The sequence below is a fragment of the Tenrec ecaudatus genome, chromosome 8 (assembly GCF_050624435.1).
Source record: "Tenrec ecaudatus isolate mTenEca1 chromosome 8, mTenEca1.hap1, whole genome shotgun sequence".
In the NCBI taxonomy this organism is placed as follows: domain Eukaryota; kingdom Metazoa; phylum Chordata; class Mammalia; order Afrosoricida; family Tenrecidae; genus Tenrec; species Tenrec ecaudatus.
The window spans coordinates 163,906,976-163,929,467 of record NC_134537.1 but is presented as its reverse complement, the minus strand read 5'-3'; the positions used below and the strand labels follow the sequence as shown (position 1 = coordinate 163,929,467).

The following is a 22,492-nucleotide window of genomic DNA, read 5'->3' as shown; positions in this document are numbered from 1 at the left end:
CCTTCTAGGGAAAAATAACGATAATAATAATTTCATTTTACTATATTTAAATGTATTAATCTCCCAATTTAGTTTACCACTGCCCTTGGCTGTATATTATAAATAACATAACCAAGATTCCCTACCATTATTCAGATATAAACATATTGGTATTTCATCTGTTAAATGCAGTATCACTTTGAAACTGTCGTGTGTCAGATTTTTAAGAACAGAATCACGCATGGCACAGAAAGTCAGGCCTCGCTTTTCTACTCTCTGAGACAAGAGTGTGATGAGGGTAATACTGGAAACTGTATGAACTCCATCCTCAAAAGAAATGCATCGCACAGGAGCCCTCAGAAAGTGACCCCCATGTGCAGGTCTTTTCCAGAAGCCAAAACTCATTGGATGACACCTGGAATGGAAGCCAGTTTTCTCAGTACAGCAGGAAACCTGCAGAAGGTGTAGAAGAGCTATCACGGTACATCAAAGCACACCCAAAGCAATCCGTTTATGGGACTGACTCCATAGCAGAGGCCAGGTTTCAACTTGACTTGCACACTGGTCATTTCTGTAGGCCACATGTTATTTCATACCAAGAACTATTTCCTCTCCCCACTAAACACACACATGCTCTACGTCTCCCAACCGCTCTTCCTGGAAAATGAGGTGGGCTACTCACTTGTGGTTCATGGAATGTAGAGGAATGTAAGTATGTAGAGGAATGTAGTGGAGTGTCCGTCTTAGGAAAGACACCTTCAAATCCTTCATGCTCTTTGCTGCTGCTTGTTAAAATGGAACAGAAATGACTAATATAAAGACCTGGTGACTCAGGAAGCAGAAGACCAACAGCCACATGATGGAAGACGCTGGGCCCTAAGGGGAAGGAGGAACAGGTGCCTTCGGGTGCAGTGTTGAAGTCTGGGTGATATGGACATGCCTTCCAGGTTTGCTTCTACTGGTCGCGTAGTTAGCACAACCTCTGCACGTGCGTACTTGGCTATGTGTGGGGCTGCTCACTGTGGTCAGTCGTTTGAGCCCATCAAACATGAGACAAAGACAAGACTGAGCACCTCAGAACCCCCGGGATCATCAGCTCCATCCCCCCCTTCAAGGGCAATGATGGGAACTGACTTGCTGGCGGTAGTCTGTGTAGGAAATCCAGGATGGGCAAACCTATAAGACAGTAAGTGGATGGATGGCTCCTTGAGAGTGCGGCAGGGAAACTTGGGGGAAATGGAGAGAGAATAACAGTGAGCAGAAGAATGAAGAATGTGTTCTAAAATTGACTGTGGTCCTCATGATATAACTGAACTACTGACTTGCATAGTTCGTGAATTTTACACCAATAAAACTGTTAATAGGAGTCACAATGGTACAAAAATTGCTTTACTTGAAGCAACAAAATGCTTTCCCTCCTCTTAAAAGGAGCCAAACAGCTCTACATATTAAACAGACACAACAAAATCAAAATAAAAACCAAGACACTGAGAACGTGTACGTGTTGGGTTGCAGAGAGGAGAGAGCCGGTGCAGCCAATGGCAGTGGAAACAGAAACAGATATAAGACTATGCAACACAGAAGACCCAAATGCCAGTCCCTAGAGAGGCACATCACCTGGCTGACATGACAGATGGCAGGTACACTATGTCCCTGGTGCTCACCCTACTCCTCCAAAGTATTTTTTGCCAGTTCAGTTATTATGCCTGATGAAGCAAAAGTGGAATAGACCAAAAATTTTAACGATGGGTGATCCAGAATAAGTGGAAGGGGTAAAATTCTGAGCCCAAGGCCCGGAGCCGGGGTCTTAGGAGGGCTGTAGGAACCTGACGCACAAGATTGGCTTCTTCGCAAGGCTTTGAGTGGAGCCTTCCTGGCGTCGGCTGACCTCTGAGGGGCGAGAGGTGGTCTGCCAGGCACACATATGCTGCCGTGTTTCTTGAGAGGGGCTTCAGTGAGAGGCTTTCATGCTTGGGTTACCACTCGGATTTATCCAAATTTTGAAATTGGGCCCAAACTTCTATGCCCAGCTTCCTATCTCTTACCAGGTATCGTTGATCTTAACAACCATTCAGCAAATATTCCCCGAGTGTTAACTACATACGAAGCACTGTTTTTGATGTTGGATAAATGTATACTTACAATGTTTTATGCCCTAAGCATGCTCTTCCCTTACCAAGGTTCCCTACCCTCATAAAACTGTGCTTCCATCTACCCAGCTGTTCAAGCCCCAAACCTGAGTTATCTCGACACCTGTTTTCCTTCCAGAAACTTCCATGAATCCTGAAGTGCGTTCAAATGCACCTGCTTCATTCCTCTCCAGTTTGTTCATTCCACTCCCTCTACTGTTCCCAGCTTGCTCCTGAGGGACTTTCTGGGAGTCTGAAAACATTCAAGGTGGTCACAACTGGGAGAGGGTACTACGGCACCCAGGGGTACAGGCCAAGAAAGTGCCCCAACATTGTACAGTACAGGAGAGTCACCCACAACACAGAAGTACCCAGTCCAGTGTCAATAGTGCAGAGGATGAGCACACTGCTCTAAAGGATCTGACGCCAATAAATAAGCTGAAGACTGATGCCCACCAATAACTGTATTTTATGAGAGTTCGGATGAATTGGCAAAATTCTGAATTTTTGATAAAGTAAATTGGATCTCATTATACTACAGTGAAATATGCATTTAATATGTGGCAGGGAGAATACTTACTTGTGCATGTTTTCCACTCCTAGTATGATCATGATGCAGTAGGAAATTCCACTTTGTACAAGAAAATGTAAGGCATACCTATAAAAATTAAGAGTATTTTTAGAACAAGGATATCCATTCACAAATATCAAGTTGAAAATATTAGGCTAAGATTTTTTATGCATAGATATAAATTTATAACACAGAAAATTCCAGATCTGAAAACAAGGGCTCAAATCCCCATTGTTGAATATTCTGTGGCTGCACTAGCCATTAAGTCCCATAACACAAACTCAAAAGAACCAGGGGACAAACCCAAACCCCATAAACCAGTATCAATACCGTGGAACATTCCAGGTCTCCCAGCCGCATGCAAAGCACTTGGAGTGATACGGCTCAAGGCTTCAGTGCTTGCTCATAACTCAAGGCAGAATGGTGAAACAGTAATAAATTGGGATCTCAAAAGACTCCTGCCAGAACAGCAGTTATTGTATACTTACTTTCCCCAGTACCAGTGCCATACACTACCCTTTATAAGCAGTATCACTCATAAAACAATTAAAAGTACTAAATAGTAAATTCTTAAAAATCAGTACACCCCCCAAATATTTATTTGCAGAATATGATGGTTCAAGTGAAATGAACATTCCTATGCAGATCTTGTCAATTTTTAATTGACTGTCCTATAGCCACCCATGAAACGTGTTCTGAGCTGGCATAGTACTTCCTAATGTTCTACTGCAGGAACACACCATGTTCACAGAATTTAGACAAAAACTGATGAGAATCTCGGCATTTGAAATCCATCTAAAGCAGTGGTTCTCAACTATCCGCAAGCTGTGACCCCTTCATACAGTTCCTCATGTTGTGGTGACCCCCCAACCATAAAATTATTTTCTTTGCTTCTTCCTGTCATTTTGCTACTGTTATGAATCCGGCAACGTCTGTGAAAGGGTCGTGAACCCAGGTTCAGAATCACTGCTCTAGAGTACTCCCTCAACTGATCCCGGCACACACACGTTCAGCACACGTCTCACTTCTGTGCTACAAACAGCTCCTGGACATTTCTTCCTCTCATCGTAGACAACTTTCTGTACCAGCAGGGAAAAGCCCGGATGAAAGCTACTTTAACTTAGTACCATTATGCAGTAACAGCTACCACCCATATGGAGAGCCATTAAAATGCTGCACAAATCTCCCTAAAGCGATATTATAGAGGGTAGGCTACAAAGCAGACTCATAGGAGGAACTTACTTTACCCATTGTATAAACGCGTGCGCACGCACATGGGGGGGGGCAATGTTGTGATTATCACAGGACCATGAGGAAGCAGGAAAAAAATGATACAAATTGGAACAGAATGAAGCTTTTTATAAAAGGAAAGCACACTTTTAAAAAAAAATTCATTGTATACCTATGTAATGTCAACATGAGCAAATTCCTAAAAGACAATGTGAGTAGTCCCTCAGGGGACTACAGGATAGGCTTAAGGACTTTAACTGAGCAGAACTCACTAGAAATGTGTCTTAGAAAACATTTCTGAGAACTCCTAGGGGTTGGATTTCCTCTTCTCTTGTCCATTTCTCAGTCATGTGAGGGCGACTCGACAGACACCCTTGAAGAAACAGTGCTGTCCCAGAGAGCCCCAGGGGCCCTCTGCTGACCAGATGACGTGGCTGGCCCCTCCTCTGACGCAGGCTTTATTACACTGACAATATAAGGTTGTCTGCATGGACACGGAGATAATCTGCATCTACTGGTGTCACTGACCTACATGACAAGCATCAACTTGCTTTTCTACTCAATTATCTATCATTAGTGATGATTTTTCATAACTTTCACACTCAGCTACTCCACTTGCTTGCTGTGTAGCAGAAGTAAAGCAAGCTGTGCGCATGTTAATACACTAGGGTAATGAATACTATTAGCCAACTATGGTTTTTTTCAGGATCAAGAAATATTAGATGAAAAGTATTGAATCATTCATCTACAAAGTAAAATCAGGAATTGGGAGACAGTACCTTAAAAATCTATTAGAATCCAGCCTTGATCATTTTAGAGAGAAGACAACTAAATTCTGTGGTCATATATCTGGTTAGTATCTGAACTGACATTGAAGCCCGAGTTGTTTCCAGGCAATTTACTAACTGGAAGATTCTCCAAGGGAGGTGTAAAGGCGGGGTACAGAACCCCATGACCTATGTATCACAATATTCCAAGTTCCTTAAGCACTTTGAAGAAAGACAAACTTTTTTCTCGAAAATGTAGTTGCTCTTTATACATAACATTTCACTTACTTTGAATTTCAAACTATCCCAAAGGCAAGTTATGAAATGTATAGTGTGCCCAAAAGCACACACATCTTTTAAAATCGTTTTATTAGGGGCTCATACTCCTATCACAATCCATACATACATCAATTTTGTAGAACACATTTGTACATTCCTTGCCTTGATCATTCTCAAAACATTTGCTTTCCACTTAAGCCCCTGGCATCAGCTCCTCATTTCCCCCCTCCCTCCCCGCCCCCCTCCCTCATGAACTGTTGATCATTTATAAATTATTATTTTGTCATATCTTACACTGTCCAACGTCTCCCTCCACTCACTTTTCTGTTGTCCGTTCCCCAGGGAAGAGGTTGAGGGTATATATGTAGATCTTTGTAATCGGTTCCCCCTTTCTACCCCATCCTCCCTCCACCCTCCCATTATCGCCACACTCACCACTGGTCCGAAAGGGATCATCCACCCTGAATTCCCTGTGTTTCCAGTTCCTATCTGTACCAGTGTACAATCCTCTGGTCTAGACAGAATTGCAAGGTAGAATTGAGATCATAATAGTGGGGGTGGGGAGGTTGGCGGAAGCATTTAGGAACTAGAGGAAAGTTGCATGTTTCATCGTTGCTTCACTGTACCCTGACTGGCTCTGTTCCTCCCTGCAATCCTTCTGTAAGGGATGTCCAATTGCCTACAGATGGGCTTTGGGTCTCCACTGTGCACTCCCCCTCATTCACAATTATATGACTTTTTGTTCTTTGATGCCTGATACCTGATCCCTTCCACAACTCGTGATCGCACAGGCTGGTGTGCCTCTTCCATGTGGGCTTTGTTAGAGCACACACATTTTTAAGAAGACTGAGAGAGAGCTTGTTCAACTGATTGTTCAAATGACCTTCAGTGAATTTCTACTTTCTGAAAAGCATTAAATTGGACCTTGGGAACACAGACGCCCATGAGACATGGTCTCTTGTCTTCGGTTCCAGTCCAAAGAGAAAGACAAACGAGTGAATAGGCTATTTTGATGGCGTGTGATAAACATTAGATAAACAGAAAACATTCTTATGTGAACCACCAGCTGGATGATGTTGATGACAAATTATAGTAACTGCACCAGTCTTGACCTGGAATAACATTCCGTACTTACAATGAAGTAGCTATTGTGCTATTTCTGTCTTACTACGTCCTTCAGTCTTCACAGTGCCGTCTGAAGCCATAAGTGGATCCACTCCACAGATGACAACTGTGATGTGAGAGCGACTCAGTGACATGGTCACAGTCGGACCAAGGCGCTCCTATTGGGTGCCAGGTCTATTTGACTTCAGACCTCAACTTTTTCCATTACATTACACTGTTCTCAAAATATTTAAGTAAGTAATTAAGTGTGTAATCTAATTCTTGATTAAGGAGATTTACAGGTGAGTTTTGTTTGTTTTAGCAAAACTGGGGTTCAATAGATGCAATAAAATAATCAATTATATTTATGAGACATTAGCATATATTTTTTGAAAAAAATTCAAAATCAAGAGCAGAGATCTTCAAATAACAACAAAGGTACCAAATATTAAAAAAATCAAAAGATATACTCATGTTCTTCAACTGAAAGGCTTCATATTTAAGATGATCTAAAGCAATGCACTTCATATCAAAATTCTAATGGCTTTGGGGGGGGCAGGTAAAAATTCTTGTGGACTTACAAGGGGCTCTAAATAGCTTAAATAGTCTTGGGTGGGTGGAGAGAGGGAATTGGACAACTCAAATTTCCTGATTTCAAAACAAACTATGAGGAGTCAGCCAAGTCCACACGGAAGAAGCCTACCAACCTGTGTGATCCAGAGATAACTAATAAGAATCTCCACACCTGGAAAGGGGAGCAGTACCAGTGCCCAATCCTAAATAACGTACCTGGATGAAGAAAACTATAGATGATAGAGGCAGGTCTATCTAAAGTCTTGACCCGGACTAGTCGCAGGTGAATCCCCAGTGTACACATATCAGGGAGTGAGCAGTGTAAAGGGGATTTCAGCAACCAAAGTCAGACCTGAATAAACCTCCTGCGATTTGATCTCTCCTATGGACCCAATATGAATTTCTTATAAGGGCTAAATATTCTCTGCTTTCTATTTGATATCTCTACCGACTTTGTGTGGCCACTGTTGACGGGCCCTTGCTTGACGTCTGCCCTAGTCTTGTTTGAACATGTTAATTATAGCTCAATTTTAAAATTGAAAAGAATTTTAAAAAACCACAAAGTTGCAGTCATCAAAGCAGTCAGTACGATACTGGCGCAAGGCTAGACATACAACCCAATGAAATAGACTGGTGACAACAGAAATGAACCCGGGGCTCTATGGCCAACTGGTTTTGAACACACTGAGCTTCAAGAAAGTCTGATGGAAAGAAGATCATTCTTTCAATTGAAACAACTGAATCTCCACATGGGAAAGGATGAAGCTGGATCCCTATCTCACACCAACTACAAACCTAGCTTGAAATGAAATCAGTTACAACTATAATGGCTGGAACCAAAAAGCCCTTAAAACAGTGGTTCTCAAACTTCCTAATGCCACGATCCTTCAATACAGTTCCTCATGTGGTGGGGACCCCCCAACCATACAATTATTTTCACTGCTACTTCATCACTGTCATTTTGCTACTGTTATGAATTGGGAGACGTCTGTGAAAGGGTCGTCTGACTCCCCAAGGGGTCACGACCCACAGGTAGAGAACCACTGGTTTAGAAGAAACCATAGGGGTGAATGTCACGGCTCTGGGTTTGGCAATGGATTAGCAGATATGATACAAGCAACACCAGCCACAAGGAAGAAGTAGATATTTCAGACTTAACCAAAATTTAATACTTTTGTACATTAGGGGCCATTATCAAGACATCCTACAGAATGGGAGAGTGTATCCGCAAATCATACATTTGTTAAGTGTCTAGCATCGGGAGTATATAAACAACTCTTTACAATTCAGCAACAAAAAGACAACAACCTAATTTAAAAGGCGGGCCAAGAACTTAAACATATATTTCTCCCCAAAGACATACAACGTCCAGCCATCATAGTATGAGAAGCTGTGTGGCATCTCGAGAGGGAAGACGGATCAAATCACAGGGAGGCAGGCTGCAGCCGGCTATGGCTATGACGATTTGTCCCAAGACAGCAGAAAGCAACAAGTGTGGCGAGGATGCAGGAAAGTGGAATCGTCATCTACTGCTGGTAAGCATTTTTCAATGTAGCATAATTTATGCTCTGTGCATTTTACCAGCAAAAAAATTTTTAAGAATACACTACGTGCCCAGTCATGGCAGCACAAAAAATTCTTAACCTCTCTATTGTGTGTTTGAAAAATCCCATAATCAAAAGTGGAATATGAAAATAAGTAAAGAAATTACTGCTCCTCCGGTTCCAGTTTAGATTTGCATGGACGTATGCACACAAAATGCACGCACACACGACTGTCCCATTAGTGGGTGGCTGCAGGCCAGTTCGCTCAGTGCTGCACTTGTCTTAGAGACTGCGGAGGGGCCTCTCACAAAAGGATACTTTCAGTGTTGTGGAGGGAAAGAACGAGTTTGATGTCACAGCTGACTAAAGTCCATTTTTAACAAAGCTCAAGTGGACCGTCTTCCCAATTCATTGAACTCGGAAACCAATCCACAGGAAACAACAGTTCTTAGAGGGATGAGGGTTCTGAGGAAGAATGGGGTGACTTCAAAGATGAGCAAAGGGACACCAAGGACATCAGTGATTGAAGAAACTGAGTGAAGCCCAGGATCTCAGGACAGCAGCTACTGATGCTGGGCCCTCGCGGCATCGGCCATTTCCGTGCTAGGTGAGCATCATGGCCTCGGCCAGCTTTGGACCCACTGATGCCCAAAGCACTGCACAGAGATCGGCTAGCTCAAAACAGCCCATCTTTCCATCAGCTTTTTGAGCACGATCCAAACTTGTCAAGCTAATTTTATGAAAGCAATCATAGTTGGGGAAAAGCCTTGGATTTACCAATATGATCCTGAGAGGAAGGCTCAGCCACAACAGTGCCCCAGAGGGTCTGCTGGTCCAGTTAAAGTCAAGACGGAGCTCAGCTCAGGAGATGAGCGCAGCTCCTTTCAGGGAACCCCAAAGGGCTTCCTCAAAGGACACAGGATGGTCCAAGGAGCTTACTAGGAGGAATTTTTTCAGAAAACCGAAAATTGCATTGATGAGGAAAAGGTCCAGAAAGCTGCAGCGAGGGCATGTTTTCCATCAAGACGGTGCACCTGCTCGTTCCCAGAGGCCAGCAGGGACTTTGCTGGGAAGCCTTGTCCCACACATATATCCACCCTACAACCCTGACCTTGCCCCTTTAGATTTCTTTCTGTCCCCCACACTCAAAGAACACTAAAAAGAACTCAGTTGCAGTCCCTCGGGATGCCAAAACTCTCATTTTGACATGACCTAAGCTGAAGAGGACCAAATTCTTCAGCAGGATATAGACCAAGATGCTGGACATGTGGAGAAGCAATAGCTTCACATTTTGTTTTTATTAATAAAGTTTCTCTGATTTTGTAGGCAGTGCCTTTTCATTTGCCCCTGTATCACTGAAGAAACCTACGAAAACTTGATCAAATGTGATGTTGTTGAGGAAGTGAAAGAGACCATGTAAATATTTTTTAGAGACCGTACTTAAGGATCAGGCCATATACTGCCGCCCCCACCCCCATGGGCTGTGACTGGCTCTGGCCTGGTTACTGCATGGCACGTGTGTAGAGGCATAATTTTTTTTTAATTACTGATTGATTTCTCATGAGTTTCTAGGAAGCAAAAAGCAAAAACTTTACTAAGAAATGCCAATATATGAGGGGCTTCAAAAAAGTTCAAGGAAAATGGAGCTTAAATTAAATGGACTTTTGGAAGTGTGCCCACACAGGCAGTTCTTGGGCTATCTACAAAATTCAATCCTAAATGCATATGCAAGTCAATCCCGTAGTTTAGTTGGGACAGGTGCATACAGGTTTTTGTTTGGCCTTATTTTGGAGTAAAATGGTGCCCTGGTGGCATAGTGGTTACGCTTTGAGCTGCTAACTACAAGGCCAGAAGTTCAAAAACCTCAGCCGCCCCTTGGGAGAAAGACGAGGCTGTCTATCCTGTAAAGACAAAGTCTCGGAAACTCACAGGGGCATTTTTACCTTGTCCTATAAGATCGCTGTGAGCTGGCATCGACTCGATGGCAGGGAGTGAGTGAGTGCAAGAGAAGGCGGCCTGGTGGCTCTCTCAGGCAAGCTCTGGGTTGCTACCCAACGGTCGGCTGTTCGAGAAGAGAAAGAGGCTATCTGTGGCTGTCCACATCGACAGCCTTGTAGGCTCCACAAGATCCCTCTGAGTTCTCGAATCGGCTTGATTGCTGTGGGTCTTGTGGTTTTACTATAAAGACTGACCATCTCAAAACCGTAAAGAGCAGTTCTAGTGCAGCCTAGGGAGGGTCTCTATAATTCAGAACCTAACTGATGGCACAGGTTGTAGTAGCTACTGTGTGTGCGCACCACCACCTCCACCTCCTTATAGTGGTTACTGTGTGCACACCATCACCCCCACCTCCTCATAGTGGTTAGTGTGTGCGCACTACCATCTCCACCTCCTCATAGTGGTTACTGTGTGCACACCACCACCTCCACCTCCTTATAGTGGTTGCTGTGTGCGCACCTCCACCTCCTTATAGTGGTTACTGTGTGCACCACCACATCCCCCTCCTTATAGTGGTTACTGCGTGCGTACCACCACCTCCCCCTCCTTAGAGCCTTTCCAAGGACTCTCAAACTGCCCACGCGGCCAGTGAAAGGTCAGAGCTAGGAAGCTTTTGTTAGCCAGCATCATTGGAGTTCCACTGGAGGGGTGTGAGGTGACGGACCTTCACAAAGTCCGTGGGGATCCCAGGATCTGCTATTTGTCCCAGACCATTCTCAAGTCCCCTACCTTACACTAGTTGTCCGTTTTTGACCGGTGGATCTACCGTATCCAACTCCCACAAAACTCAAAACACAACAGGCTCCGACAACGCAGAGGCATTATCAGAGTCCTGCAGACTGTACGCTCCACAACAGAAACTACTGAACCACACGTCACGTGTGTGCATGTTTATCCTCTCAGGGAATGCGCGCCTCACGCGGCAGTTGGCAGGGGAGGACAGGAAGCTTAGAAACCTCCAGGTGCACGTGGTAAGCAAGGTGATAACAGCACGGAGTGTACACTCTCACGCTGGAAGGGAAACTGTCAGAAAGAAGGGAAACGACCACAACACGGCCCTTCCCCTGAGAGTCTCCACTGCTTCCCTTGCTTGGCGCTCTTTCCTGAGTCCTCCTTTCCCACACAGTTATGCAGGTCGGTTCCTGCCATGAACAGGGATTATGGGATTCCTTTACAGGATCGCCCAGTCAGCTGAAAAAGAGAGCAGACTAAGAAAGGCCTGCACACCATCTCTGTTGCGATCACTACCATTACCACCACCCACTGTCCACCATTACCACCACCACCATCGTGTAAACGGTCATTAACAAATTTTCCATCAGAAATAATTTCTTCCACACCAAAACAAATAATTTGTGCTATTAGTGGAGTCTATTGGCAACAGTAAAACATGGTAATAGAGTTTGATTAATTAACTCAACCAGACTCCTATAAGCTACTTCCCCAAAGCAAGCAAGCAAGCAAACAAACAAATTATATTTTAAATGGTTTATTTGTCTTACCATGAAAAATTTGCAAACTAGGTGGAAAACGATGACTCGTGACAGAATAAAACATCCTTATATCCTTTTGTTTATCTGCCCTTTCTCATTAACTATAAATATTAAATAGCTCCCTCTGAAAACCACGCTTTGTAAAAAATTAATAGCTCATTTTTTCTCTGTATTAAAAACAAAAGCTAGCTCAGGAGAGAAAAGCCTATGAGTAAACATAAGAACCGACATAACCTCTTTCCTTACACATCTAAGTCTTACATGAGAACAATGACTTACCATCCGAAGCAGAACATGGCAAGGTAGAGGCCCAAAAGGGTGGCCACGATGTGTCGGATGAAAGAGCTCGTTCTGCTGGAGTGTAGGTAAGTGCGAAACCAAACGGCTGCTAGCAAGGCAAAGAGCTGGCACACTACAAAGTTGACCTGCAAAGGAAAATTAACTTCAGATTAGCAACACAGACCTGAATTTTTCATAAGAAGCTACATAAGACGCTCTCCCAGGACAAAAGCCCCAAGCTTACAAGAGCAAAAACCAGGGGCCTTCCAGGGACGACAGCCCTGGGTTCACGGTGACAGCTGCAGTCACGCGGCAGGGCCAGGTGGAGCCAGCCAGTGTGATGCTGGCTGAGAGGCATGGGGAGCAGGGGAGGGACACCCGAAGAACCCAGAAACGGAAACAGAGTAGCCAAGCTAGCTTAAGGGAAAGTAAGAATCATCTTAATGACTTCAACGATTCTGAAGTGGGAAGAACAGCCGAAATGCTCTGGCACGGTACCAAGATCCCACAGGGTAGGAGGGCCCCGGGACGGACAGAGACTCTTGGTCTCTTCCACTTGGAGTCCCAGCAGGGCTGGGGGGGGGGGGGGGAGATGGAGTGAAGAAGACTCTACTGGTTTAAAATGGAAGCCCTTATTTTTCAACAAGGGGAAACCGAGTAGCTTAGCTCGGCTGTATATCAATAGTTCACTGAGGCAGGCAGCAGAGCGTCAATAGACAGTCACTTTCAGAACTCCAGGAGAGGAAAATGTCTAATTTTGAATTTCCCCCTTAAGCTGCTCTTAACTTGCAAAAATGGAATACATAATAGCAATATTCCTGCTGTCTTACAGAATGCATGTACAGGGAAGTCTCCATTTCCCTTTATGTACAAGATATATGCCTTACAGAATGCATGTATGGGGGAGTCTCCATTTCTCTTTATATAGGAGATATACACCTTACAGAATGCATGTATAGGGAGTCTCCATTCCTCTTTATATACGAGATATACACCTTACAGAACGCATGCATAGGGAGTCTCCATTCCTCTTTATATACGAGATATACACCTTACAGAACGCATGCATAGGGAGTCTCCATTCCTCTTTATATACGAGATATACACCTTACAGAATGTTAAGAAAAACAGACTTTTTGGTAAGACTGAAGTTGCAAAAAACGTAGATCACCATTTCAAACATTTAAATAATGAACAAATTGCACCATATCTGTGTAGCTGTTCCCATAGAGTCATAGAGATATCTCTGGCCAATGACACAGACAACTGTGTTCTTTTCCTTGAATTACCAGGAAGAAGACAAGTTGATCATTGTTGTGCATTGTCTAAGAGACCATTGTTCTTTAAAATGGTTAGACTCAATACAAGTAATGTCTTTCCAAAAGATTCCAAGCACTTCTCCCCTCATAAAGGGTTCTAGCAGTATTGAAAAGTGTGTTTTGGGGGTGGGGGCATGTAGAAGGGGGGGGGAGAAATCAAGCAAAAGTCAAGACATCAGCAAAAAGCGCTTTCTTGATATTAATAACTATTCATGACTACATAGCTTCTTATTGTCTACAAACATATAAACCAAAAAAAAAGAAGAAAAAAAAACATCTACAAACATCCTGGTATCATTAAGTTTGTAACTATTTATGAAGCATCTATCACGAGCAAAGCACAGAACAGAAATCTAAAAGATCCCCAATGGTTAAGTCCAAGGCTAACAAGGGCAGCCGAGGGAGTGGGGGAAGCTGGGACCATTGGCAAGTGCCAGAGGGCACAAAGTCAAAACTGAGATATGTCATTTGGCAATTACAACTTCATTGGTGGCCTTGGTGAGTTTAAGTACAATGTCCAGAAGCGGAAAGTTACTCTTCACTAATGAGAAAAAATATATATCTGGGTTTCCAGGTTACTTGTCTAAAATCACGTGGTCTCAGAAATCCCATGGCCAGATAACTGTGCAGGAGGTGCAGAGAGGTGTGGGAAGTGGTCTGGCTCCAAGAATCAAGCAAGTGAGCTCCCTCCAAAACAGGGAAAGGGCACCACTGTCGCATCTCGTAGGCACCAAAGCCAACCCAAATCCATGGCACAGAGTTGAATCCTGCTCGTGAGCCAATACCCCTCGAGAAGGGACGTCCGATGGCCCTGCCTTTGAAGAAGCTCCAAGAGCAAGAACAAGGTGGCAGCCCTCATGTGCGGGCTTTGTAATGGCCAAGAAGGATCAGAAGGATCTGAGTCGGCGACCACGGTGGGAATCCCAGGAAGAGGCAGTACACACTTCACAGCACAGGAGAATTCCAGACCATGCATTTCAGGGCACAGAGAAACGAGCACGCACACAGTGTCCTTCAAGATGTTAAATGTCAAAACTCTCCATAAAACCCTATCTTAGTTATTCTTTTTGTGGCGGGTGGGTGGGCGAGGAGCTTGTGAGACACTGCAGAGAGAATGAATGTGGACACATGTCCGTTGTCCTCAGCCCCCGCCCCTCCCACCCCACCCCACACACATGGTGTCTTGCCCGAAGGCCAACCTCCGTCATATCTGGTGAGGTCCATCTACCCTGTGCTGGAGGGACCCCAGTTATCTCACCCAGCCCTAAGAACAAACAGGCGGAGGGCCCAGCAGGTGAGGTGAACACCAGCTTCCTTGTGCCGAGTTCCTATTTGTAGTGAACAATGTCACCGCATGTCACAGACATGTGAGGAGGGTGGTCCACTGCAGATTAGAAAGGGAGCGTGTGCTTATCTTGCCCCTGGGGACTCAGGCCCTGCCTGGGACTGAACAATGGGAGACAACCTTTGAGGCTGGAAGGTGCTGGGGTCCTTCGAGAGAGACAGGTGCCAGCCACACCTAGAAGCTGCATCTTTTGGGGGTGGGGGGTGAGATGGGGTGGGGTGAGGGGGTTGAAGTTGTTCCCCACTGAATAGTTAAATAAGCACAAAAAGCTTATGCTTACCTAGTCCCCGGAAACTATAAGGTGCCATCTTCCTCATGTGACGCACATGTACTTTGATTTACCTCATTCCTTCCCCCACAGTGATCTCTCCTTATGTAAACCGTTCAAAGGCCCTCAGAGTAAGAAGTGTGCTCCTCACTCAAACCCAAACTGGGCAGCACTGGGGCCCGCGGGGCCAGCCACGACTTCCGGAGACTGTCTGAAGGTCAACTTGATTGCTATAACCCAAACAGAAAAACTCGCTGCTATCCCATTGATTCCAACCCATGACAAGGATTGCCCCTGTGGGTTCCGGAAACTGTGAAGACCAAGGTTCTCCCTGGATGGCCACAGAGTAGACTGGCATCTGCTAAACAAAGCATCACCTGGAGCTCCTTCCTGGAGCTAGTACGCATGAGAAAGATAGGATGCCGATCTTTATGCATTCTATAGAATGTTTGACATTATTAAAGTGCGCCTGACTCAGCAGGACATTGTCAATCGCCTCATATGCATGTGAAATTGAGGGACAGAATAAGGAAGACCAAAGAAGCCTTGCTGGGTCTGAATTACAGAGCTGGTGTAGAAAATGGACCGTGCCATGGGCTGGTCAAAGAACAGAGCCATTCAATCTCGGCAGAAGTACAGCCGGAACAATCCTTCGAGGCAAGGATGGGGAGACTTTGTCCCAAGTACTTTGGCCATGTTGTGAGGACATCCTGCCTGGGGCAGCGACAGAGGAAGGCCTTCAACGACATGGGCTGACACAGCGGCTGCATGGATGGGCTCACATGTGAGGCGCAATCGTGAGGCTGGCGTAGGACTGGCAGTGTTTTTTGTTTTGTTGTTTTAAATCATTTTAGTGGGGGTTCACACAACTCTTACCACAATCCATATATGCATCCAATGTGTAAAGCACATTTGTATATTCGTTGCCCTCATCATTCTCAAAACATTTGCTCTCCACTTAAGCCCCTGGCATCAGCTCCTCATTTTCCCCCTCCCTCCCCACTCCCCACAAGCCCTTGATAATTTAGAAATTACTACACTGTCCGACGACTCCCTTCACCCACTTTTCTCGTGCCCGCCCCCCAGGGAGGAGGTTAAAGGGAAAGGGTCCTGGCAGTGTTCTGTCCTGCTGTGCACAGGGTCGCTGTGAGGGAGAACCCACTTGACGGCATCAACCTCCCTAGACCCACACTTGGGCTGCCAGGCTGATTCTGAGTGCGGTCTGCAGCGGTTTCTCCTCACTGGGAGGCGTGCCCGCTGTGAGGGCATGAGGTACCTGTGCTCCAGCCACGCCAGCACGGCTGCTGCTACTTGGAGGAGGTGGCTCTTCCCCAGTCCTCTCCGGGTGCCTTTGAACGTGATGGGCTCATCTCCAGGACTGTGCCACACGAGGCTCTGCTGCAAGTCATCAGGTTTTCAGGGGATAAGCTCTTAGAAGTGGACCACCTCTTCCTTCTTCCTAGTCTGTCTTAGTCTGGGAGCCCCACTGAAACCTCTCCACCCTGGATGACATCTGCCGGCATTTGAAAGAGCACAGCACCAAACAAGCCACCACAGTACAACACACTGAGAGAGGAGCGCTCTCGTATGTTCTGACTCATGGAAACCAACAAAGCCTGGTGCCATCCGCTCAATTCCAACTCAAAGCAGTCCTGTACACACACTGGTTTCAAGACTGGATCTTTTCTCTCTTCTTTTTTTTTTCCAAACCCATTTTATTGGGAGCCATCCAGATATGTCGCTCCGTAGTTCAATCACACCAAGCAGTACTGTACAACTGCTACAGTCAGTTTCAAAACAGTCTCTTCCTTCTTACTGCTTGGTATCAGCTCCCAAGATTAAATCTTTATGGAAGCAGGCCACCTCTTCTTTCTCCCGTGGAAACTCCAAACGTTCTCTTAGCAGCCCAGTACCTAACCCACAATGCCACGTGGGCTCCTTTAGTCTTATGGACTCTCTTTAGATGTCTTCCCTTCATACAATCCTTCACCAAATGCTAGGTGCATGCCAGGCACAGGGTATGCTGTTTTCATCTACTTCTCCGAACTGTCGTGAGGAAGCAGGCAAGATTCAAAGCCCAGGGATCTTTCATTTTATATTGCGGCCTTGGTGTGGATTACAGCCTCATGGAAAGAAGACCCAAATCCTCACAACTGGACCAAGAGGAAGCATCGTGATAAACGGAGAAAAGTTGTCTTGTGTGGATCCACATTCAATGTTCACAGCAGCAGCAAAGAGGTCAAAAGATGAGCTGCACTGGGAAAATCTGCCACACAAGGCCTCTTTATCAAGTGCTGAAAACCAAGGCTGTTACTTAAGAACCATGGTGCACCTGATCTAAGTCATGGTGTTTCCAATCGCATTATAGGCATGTGAAAGTTGGACATGATTGAATAAGGAAGGCCAAAGAAGAATGGAGGGGCCTGAACTGTGCAGCTGGTGAAGAATACTGACAGTACATGGACAAACAGAGTGCCCCTTCGAGGCAAGGCGAGCAAGACTTGGTTCTACATGATGTGGACATGTTCTCCAGAGAGACCAGTCCTTGGAGAAGGACATCGTGCTTGATGCAGTAGAGGGCAGAGGAAAAGGGACGTGACGCCTCAGTGTTTCCAAAATGACAGACACATAAAACTGAAAGCCCTTCTGACACGATTCCATATCCAATCTCCCCACCAAGAGTAATCATTAATCTTAAGTAGATTTTTAGCTTTCTTGTACATGTTTTTATACTTTTATCTATGGTGCCATTTATACATTCTATTATATTGAATATGCTAAATTTTATTAAATGGCATGAGACTGAATGTAAGCACCTGCGATTCATTTCCACTAAACATTACATCACTGGCATGTAACCATATTGCACATGTGCCTGTTCCTTGTGTGCCTGGCTGCTGTGGGGTAGCTACTCCCTGGTACAGAATGCACTTTGTGACACTACAGTGCAGCAGGTAGGATGGCTGTATGCTACTATGGTGCATCAAGTCAGGAATCTGGGGGACAGTGAGAGACTGAGGCACTGGGCTGCTGGCCACAGGTCAGCAGTTAGAACCAGCAGTCACTCTGCAGGAGAAAGACGAGATTTTCTGCTCCAGGAAAAAAAAAAAATTAGAGCCCCGGAAACCCACAGGAAGCCAGTCTACTCTGCCCTAGAGGGTGGCTCTGGGTCAGAGCTGACTCGATGGCAGTGGCCTAAGTTTGTTCTGGGGTCGAGGTTTTCACTTCCAGAAAGACCTGGAAAGAGAACGTCTAGGTCAAACACCCTCCACTTGACTATGTGTGAAAGGGCTTCACATTTCAAAAGGTGGAACTAAAAGATCCTGGAATTTTTTCATGAACATTTTCAAACTTCCTCGTATATTGCTCAGCTGCCCTTCACATCGGCTGGTACTGTCAGACTTTCACGTCCATGCAGCTGATAGGTGCAAAGTCATATCCCATTATTCTTTTAATTTGTGTATCACCTGATCGCTACTGTACTGTACTCAGTTAAATGTTCACTGGGCATGATTTCCTCTTTAGTTTTTGCCTCCTTTTTATAATTGTCTTTTTCATGCATAATTTAAAGGAGTTCTTTATGTATTTGAAACTAGTCCTTTGCGAATAGCTTCTCTTAGTCAACAGCTAACCTCTTATCTTGGTGTACGGTATCTTTTGTAGCTGCTGCCTCCTGTATATTCTGTGTGCCTTTTGCTCTATACATACAACTATACTTTTTAAATACAGAGTGACATTTGTGTATTTCACAGGTTGTTTAATTAGAAACACACACATATACACACTTAGAAAATTCTAGGGCAATTCTATCATCCAGTAAGAGAAACCACGAACTCTGAGTTTTCCATGTATGGCATTAAAGCATTTATCAATGTCTATTTCCTATTTAAAAACCAAGAATTTTAGGGCCCCCAATGCCAACATTTTCCAAATCTGTGTAATAAATTTTATTGCATTTCATAAAACCTAAGTTATCCTCACAATGCTCATCTGAGATGTTATCGACATTTTAAAGGAAACAGCCCATGTAGCAGATTTGGGGACTAAACCTCTTGGCTAGCTAGCTGCTGTCTTGTGCTTGTCCTTTGAGCTCTAAAATTGAAGTTGATCTTAGCATTTTCTCATTGATCACAGGCATCTAGGCTAAAAGTATGTGTTAAGAAAATGTAAAAACCACTATTCACAAATTCCTATCTTTCACAGCAAACTGCATATCCTTTATCCTTTGAGGCTTTAAATGTTCTCCCTCTTATCAGAACACAAGGGAGTGGATTTGGGGGACGTTCAAAATGTCTATCAAGCTATAAGCTTAGTGCATGGGCAGTTCTTTGAACACATCTGCCCTTTCTGATGTGATAGTAGGAGCCACGTGTGGTGGTGAACAAAGGAGTCAAATACACAACACAGCTTCTGAAGACAGAACCCAATGAGAATGAAAATGTAAAGTATCTCTGTACTTTCATATTGATTACAGGTTGAAATGAAAGCTATTATGAAGTAGCTAGTGATTTTGAACTACTGACCTTTTGGTTCCCAGTCGAAATCATAACCACTACACTACCAGAACCACTTGAGTGATAGCTAATATTGACAGCAATACTTAAAAGAATTCATGTTCTCTATAGACATCACTAAATAATCACTCCTCCAGCACGTTTACCTGTTTCTAAACCTGTTGAGTTTTAAGATTTACGAAAGTCCACTGCCATCAGGTCGACTACAGCTCCTCACGACCCCACACAGTGTGGTCAGGGCTGGGAGCCCTTTCTGGGAGCAGGAGTCTTTCTCCGGCGGAGCCACTGGGAATCTGAACTGGCATCCTGGTAGTTCACTGCGGGCCCACAACCCACAGCACACCACCAGAGTGCCACTTACGATAACAGACTGAGACAAACACAACTTGCCATTTTCTTCCAAACAGGTTAGTATTAAGAGATGTTATTATTATAGACCAAGGAAGATACTAATGATGGAGTACTTTTATGCTAACAGTAAAAATCTGTCATTAATAAGTAACGTGTGTAGGATAGAACTGATATTAATGAAATTTTCAATTCTGACTAACATGTATCAAAAATACTGATTTGATGTGATGTAAAAAAGAAACAATAGCATAAACACATCATTTTACAACATAAGCAACAAATTATTCAAAGGAAAAATAAAAGACTTGTATATCATAAAATAAAACAAAAAACGAATATTATGAACATTAATTACAACTGTTTCTTTTTACTTTTTTATATGGCTACCAGGAAACACAACCTTATTTTTGTGGTTAGCATTTGTGGCTCACACTATATTTCTATTGACTCTACTGATATACCTGACACACCTCAGTTTAAAAGTTTGATTTTTTTCCATATTTTTCATACAGCAGATATGTGCCATGTAAGGTTTGTTAATTAGTCTCTATATCATAAGCTTTCGATAGTAAACCAACAATTGATTGACAAAAAATTTAGAATAGAAATACTTCAACTCTTAAGACAGTTCAAGGTGATTCCAATCTTCAGTAGATCAATAAACACAGTTCTTTACCCCATATCTCTATTGGTGGAATATAAAACATGTCTTAATGTTACTTTCTAGTAGTAAAAGTTACATTCTTAACCAGTCACCACTCGGGTGAACAGCAAGTGTTTGTGACCCCACAATGATGGGGAGGGATGAGGAAGGGCTCTAAAGATCGAAGGGGGCCATGGAAAGGCTACCGGCAGAAAGGGTAACGAGAGGTGCGACTAACCACCAGGCCAGCAGTTGAAAACCACCAGCCTCCAATGGACAACATACCAAACAAAGACAACATGCAGGTGGACCAGCAGCCACAGGGAGGAATGTTCTCCATCATTAGCAGTAAGAGGAATATAAAATCAAACAACAATGAGCGATCGTCTCACTCCGGCGCATTGACAAAATTCAATAACACAGAAAATAACAAATGCTGGAGAGGATGTGGAGAGAGAGGACCACTTTTACACTGTGGCGGGGCTGTGGAACGGCACCACCACCATGGAAGGCAGCATGGCACCTCCTGAAACAAAGGCAGACCCTGCGACCTTACGACCCAGCGGGCCCGCACTGAGCATACGCCCTACAGGAATTACGCATATAACCCGGGCAGACCCTGCACACCTGCGTTGATTGCATTACCTGCACGACAGCAAACCAGGGAAACAGCCCAAAGGCCCTGCTCCAGAGGAGCGGCTACAGGACTCGGGTCCACGCACACGGTGGGAGTGCACGCAGCGCAGATGACAGTGACAGCTCCCTCAAACCCCGCGAGACATGGGAGAGGCTGGAGAGCACTGTGCTCAGCAGGCTCCGTCGTTCAGACAAAGGCAGGCATTTCACATCAGAAACATCAGAACAGAAACATCAGAAACAGAGAAAAAGAAACATGCTTTATGCACTATGAGGTTAGATGCTGATGGCTACGAGGAGGCCAGGAACAGGGTAGGAAAAGGGAGAGGGGAGGAATGGGAGCCAGGGACAGAAGGGGCCGAAAGGAGGGTTTAGCAGGATATTGTTGATTTCATGTCATAAGATCTAGAGGTATACACATGTCCGTCTCATTGACCAATCCTGGAAACAGACAAGTTTCATTCTGTGTACATCGGGTTACTGTGAGTTGGAACCGACTCAACTTGATAAGTGAACACCACCACCAGGCTCCCTCCCTCAGCACACACTGGGCCCGAAGGCAGGCTGGGGCCTGGCAAGGATGGAGGCCATGGTGCAGGACTGACAATGTCACAGGGGCACTTCACAACGTCTGGGGGAAATACTCTGTTCTCTTTTCACTCCATTTTTCATGAAGTGTTTGGAGCCCCCTTATACCTGGGGTCACCATGAGTCTGGGCAGACTATCGCACTGAAGAACTCACTCCCACCTGCCGATAATTAGTGACAATCTAAACCTACAAAATGTGCTCCTTAAAAATCACCATAGAAAATTCAAGTTTACCAAGTAAGAATGAAGCTGTACAACACGCCAGCAGGCACAGCAGCTTCACCATGTCACGCCGTGCCCATCACGTGTCCTTCTGCCTATGTCCCTCACCTGCCCTGACAGTGTCCCTGCTGCTCATCCAACAAGACAGAGGCTCTCCGTGACCTTTGCTAAGCAGAACTTTCTAAGTGTAAGTAATTCCTCTTGACTCAAACAGTGCGTATTCTCCTGAGCAGCCACTTAGACTGGCTGCTAAGTCTGATTGCTCTCTACACTGTGAACGCCTTGCTTAGGTAAGGCTTGGGACTGCATTTGGCTCCATCTCTGTACAGAAAGCTCAGCTTCACGCACGTTTTTAAATCACTGAACGAAAAGGTAAGAAAGAACATTCATGCCTTAAGGGTGTTTAAGATAAAAACTATATATATTTGGAAATGGATTGTGGAAGCAATTCTAAATTCTGCTTGGCATGATTGAATATGGAATGATATATGTATAAACTCCAAATTAGTAATAAAATTTAAAAACACAGAGAGATCCAGGAATGAGTTTTGGACGACCACTAAATCCTACCTCTAACTTAAGAGCAATTAGTTCTTACGTCATGGCCCTGCTCGAAACCCGCCCTCAGAAAGGGAACATAGAAGATACGGGTGCTATAG

General features: G+C 44.6%; 1 protein-coding gene across 1 annotated transcript in view; it reads right to left on the bottom strand.

The window, feature by feature from the left end:
• MBOAT2 (membrane bound glycerophospholipid O-acyltransferase 2) overlaps positions 1–22,492 on the bottom strand; it is a 174,395-nt gene that overhangs the window by 113,714 nt on the left and 38,189 nt on the right. The window contains exons 2-3 of the mRNA XM_075557133.1: positions 11,947–12,092; positions 2,689–2,766 (exon numbers count right to left, since the gene is read on the bottom strand). Coding sequence (XP_075413248.1) covers positions 2,689–2,766; positions 11,947–12,092 — 224 coding nt within the window. The remainder of the gene's footprint in view (positions 1–2,688; positions 2,767–11,946; positions 12,093–22,492) is intronic.